At 35.2% G+C, this 1,888-nt stretch overlaps 1 protein-coding gene across 1 annotated transcript; it reads left to right on the forward strand.

The window, feature by feature from the left end:
• Nucleotides 1-217: 217 nt before the first annotated feature.
• LOC111380075 (gamma carbonic anhydrase-like 2, mitochondrial) lies at nucleotides 218-1,223 on the forward strand. The gene is made up of 2 exons (XM_023003539.1): nucleotides 218-268; nucleotides 639-1,223. The coding sequence occupies exons 1-2, from the start codon at nucleotides 218-220 to the stop codon at nucleotides 1,050-1,052; spliced, it is 465 nt and encodes a 154-aa protein (XP_022859307.1). The 3' UTR covers nucleotides 1,053-1,223.
• The last annotated feature ends 665 nt before the right edge of the window (nucleotides 1,224-1,888 follow it).

Below are 1,888 nucleotides of genomic sequence, written 5' to 3' on the forward strand. Positions count from 1 at the left end.
AATTTGGAGGAAAGAATGCATTTTGAATAGTAGATTAATGGAGAATGTATGTTTAAAAATTATAGAAAAGTTTTGGGTTTGCATGTAATATTATTTTATTGAAGAATGTGTGGTTGAAAATGAGTTTTGAAAAAATGAATTTTTAGAATGGGGCTCAAACAAGGGCTTAATTGTGGATTAGGTATTATTATTATTTATTTATTTATTTATTTTTTTAATGGTTCTGCAATGCAAAAAGAATAGCTGGGGAAATAAATATGAGATTGCTGTATGTACAACTTTAAGAAAAGGAAGCGAATAACATTTGTGATTAAATCAAAAGGTAAGAAAGAATTCATTTTAAGATTCAAAAAAAAAGAGAGAGAAAAGAAGAAGAGAAAATAAGGCTAAATTGAAATTTGACAAGTTCCAAGAATATCTCTATCAATATTAAAATTCATGTCACATCACGCAACTCGTTGCTAATCATACAGAAATCCTATATAGTGAATTTACACAGCTTCCTTGATCAGAAACTTCTCATGCATTTTTTATGAATTTGAACTGCGGATTCCAAGTTCTCATCCCAATTTCTTCTGTAATCTGCTGTATAATTTGCTTTTCATTTCTAAGCTGTTACAATCCTAACATGTTACTAAACACAACCTCTGAAATTTATACAATGTGGTCCGACAGGTCTGCCAGCGGAGACATTAGTTGAGAGGTTCGTAACAGTTGGTGCATACAGTCTCTTGCGATCCTGCACAATTGAGCCGGAATGCATTATTGGTCAGCACTCTATCCTTATGGAGGGTTCTTTGGTGGAAACACATTCTATACTTGAAGCCGGATCTGTGGTTCCTCCAGGAAGGAGAATACCAAGTGGCGAGCTTTGGGCAGGGAATCCAGCAAGGTTCGTTAGGACTTTGACACATGAGGAAACACTGGAGCTTCCTAAACTGGCCGTTGCAATAAATGATCTGAGCAAAAGTTACTTCTCTGAGTTCTTGCCTTATTCAACCGTGTATTTGGAAGTTGAGAAGATGAAGAAGTCGTTGGGAATTTCTATCTGATGGAATTCATTACTCTCATCACAAATGTACGTCGGCTTGAGACTTCTTTTTTCTTTTCATGGAAATCAATAAGCAAGTGTAAGACCAATGTAAGCCTTAGACACCGTATTCTGTCCATGATTTTATTGCTTGTGCAAGTAAATGGGATATGAAATGTTTTACTTGTCAAGATTTTTTTATTTTTTTTTCTTTCTCGTGGGTTTTTTGGCCTTGCTCAGACTTGCTACAAAAGTGTTTTGGAATTGTTGCAGTCGAAGGATTTGCACTATAAGGGAGTGGCAAACATGGTACACAATATTGGATATGATTAGTTTCGAACGTCCTAATATTATCAGTACTGTCCTATACAATTTACCAGACTAGCTGTAAAGGTTTTTTGATAAATTGTAGGCCAACTGCTAGTGTCCCATGAGCTGGAGTCGGAGCATAAAATAGCTGTAGAGGCACACCATTATTGTTGCACTTCTGGAACAATTTGTTGGCCTACCAAACACACTTCAAAAATCAGAAATCCAAGTTTCTAATATTATCTGCTCTATCCACAACCACATTCAAATATTCTTCTAAGGCCAGGTTGTACTGATTCGAAGCTGGAAAACATTTTGGTTCTAGCTTTTCGAACATGGTCTTACTCGAACCCATTGCAACTTTTATTTTCTTTTAGTATTATGGTTTTGAATTTAAATCATATTCACAAGAATAAAAGGTAAATAAAGAAATAACTAAAAAGGGTCTAAATAGAAATATTTTAATTTCTGATCCTGTCCCGCCTCCTCAAGTGGTGGGGAGTGGTTTTCGTCCTGTTGTCATTTCTAGGTTGATGGCCAATTATTAAT

Source organism: Olea europaea, unplaced genomic scaffold (genome assembly GCF_002742605.1).
Source record: "Olea europaea var. sylvestris unplaced genomic scaffold, O_europaea_v1 scaffold20904, whole genome shotgun sequence".
NCBI lineage: Eukaryota > Viridiplantae > Streptophyta > Magnoliopsida > Lamiales > Oleaceae > Olea > Olea europaea.

Bases quoted from the DNA above. Each gene is read 5' to 3' on its own strand.
- LOC111380075 (XM_023003539.1), top strand. From the start codon at position 218: ATGGTTCTGCAATGCAAAAAGAATAGCTGGGGAAATAAATATGAGATT. The intron at 269-638 runs GTATGTACAACT...ACATGTTACTAA, and splicing joins GAAATAAATATGAGATTGCT to ACACAACCTCTGAAATTTAT.